At 34.0% G+C, this 2,007-nt stretch overlaps 1 protein-coding gene across 1 annotated transcript; it reads left to right on the forward strand.

Annotated features, from left to right (window-relative positions):
- Positions 1-333: 333 nt before the first annotated feature.
- On the forward strand, positions 334-1,125 carry LOC124233506 (olfactory receptor 6C3-like). Its single transcript, XM_046650682.1, has one exon. The coding sequence runs from the start codon at positions 334-336 to the stop codon at positions 1,123-1,125; it is 792 nt and encodes a 263-aa protein (XP_046506638.1).
- Positions 1,126-2,007: the final 882 nt, after the last annotated feature.

The following is a 2,007-nucleotide window of genomic DNA, read 5'->3' on the forward strand; positions in this document are numbered from 1 at the left end:
CTCCAGATAGATTTAAAATAAGAAAACTAGTAAATACAATAGGACTCACAAAAATGTATTAAAACATAATGCAAACAAGATTGTGAAAAGGAAATAACATTGGCATGGATTGTAGAAAATGTTTTAGAATTATATCAATGATAATGATATTGATCATGGTGAATCATATTTTCATCTCCTCCCTTTTGTACTCTTTCCACCTAAATATCTTTAAAAGAAGAAAAAAGGAGAGAGAGAGAGGGAAATGAACCACACAGTGATCACAGAGTTATCCTCCTAGGGCTTTATGATGATCCTGACCTTCAGATTGTGATTTTCCTCTTTTTATTTATCATGTACATATTAAGTGTCACTGGAAACTTGACGGTCATCATCCTCACCTTGGTGGACTCCCGTTTACAGACACTGATGTATTTCTTCCTCCAGAACTTCTCTTTCTTAGAAATCTCATTTACAACTGTATGTGTCCCTAGATTTCTGTGGGCAATTATCACCAGGGATAAGACTATTTCCTATAACAACTGTGCAGCCCAACTATTTTTCTTTATTTTCATGGGGGTGACTGAATTTTACATCCTAACCGCCATATCCTATGACCGCTACGTTGCCATCTGCAAGCCCCTTCACTACACAACCATCATGAAGAGGAAACTCTGCAGCCTGCTTGTGCTCTGTGCGTGGCTGGGCGGGTTTCTGACCATTTTCCCACCTCGTATGCTGCTCCTCCAGCGGGATTACTGTGCTTCCAATGTCATTGATCACTTTGCATGTGACTATTTTCCCCTTTTACAACTGTCTTGCTCAGATATCTGGCTCTTAGAAGTAACTTGTTTTCATTTTGCTTTGGTGAATTTCCTTTTCACTTTGACGTTAGTGAGTTTATCTTACATGTATATTATCAGAACTATTTTGAGAATTCCATCTGCCAGTCAGGAAAAAAAGGCTTTCTCCACTTTTTTCTCTCAAATTATTATCATTTCCATGTCTTATGGAAGCTGTACATTCATGTGTGCTAATCCCACTGCGAAGAAAGAGGCATCATTGACAAAAGGAGTAGCTATTCTCAACACCTCTGTGGCCCCCATGCTCAATCCCTTCATTTACACCCTGAGACTCCAGCAATAAAACAAGCTTTCAAAGGTGTGGTCCATAAAGTTCTATTTTCTGCAATTAAATCAGTTGTTTTTTTGTCAAAAATAAAGGACATTCTACAGAGAATTTAAGTAAAACCTTGAAACTCCTAAATATCTGTATAAATATGCTTGTTTTTTATAGTCTATGTATATGCCAAATTACAGTTAATTTAATATTTTTCCAGTTCATTTTTTTCACTTCCATACCAATGTCTCTTCAATGTATTGTTTATTGACTCATTCAAAAATATAGTAAAGTTTATTTACTATGAACTACAAAATTTTCTAGAAGTGATCTTTAAGACATACCCTATAGCACAATGTAAAAAATGGTTTCAATTCTGTTAATATCAATGACTAAAAGGTACATAATAACACGTATTTAAAATGTAAAGTGTCAAAATTAGTGTGTAATTTCTTGTACATTTTCAAGATGAACATTGATAATTTTGTAATGTTTAAAGAATCTGCGTGGTCTGTATTATTGTGCTTTAAATTCAGTGCTTGGAGTGAATATGTTCTAGTGTATTGTACTTTAAATATAGAGCTTTATACTTCGTGAAGTTTACTTCATATTTTCAAGATAGATACTGATCATGATATTAAGTATTATTTATAGGAATTCCATGTTCTCCATCTTCTTTTAGAAAATATTTTTATTTTGAAAAATTCAAGATAAGTGCAATAAGCTAAAACACATGCCACTTTCCTGAACTCACTGAGCATCTTTATGACAGTTATTTTGAATTCTTTGTCAGCTGTTCGTATACCTCCATTTCTTTGGAGTCTGTTTAGGGAGATTTATTTTTTTTCTCTAATTGGGCCATTTTTCTCTTTGTCTTCATGTTCCTTGTAACTTTGTGTTGATATCTAC

This window comes from Equus quagga, chromosome 1 (assembly GCF_021613505.1).
Source record: "Equus quagga isolate Etosha38 chromosome 1, UCLA_HA_Equagga_1.0, whole genome shotgun sequence".
Taxonomy (NCBI): Eukaryota; Metazoa; Chordata; class Mammalia; order Perissodactyla; family Equidae; genus Equus; species Equus quagga.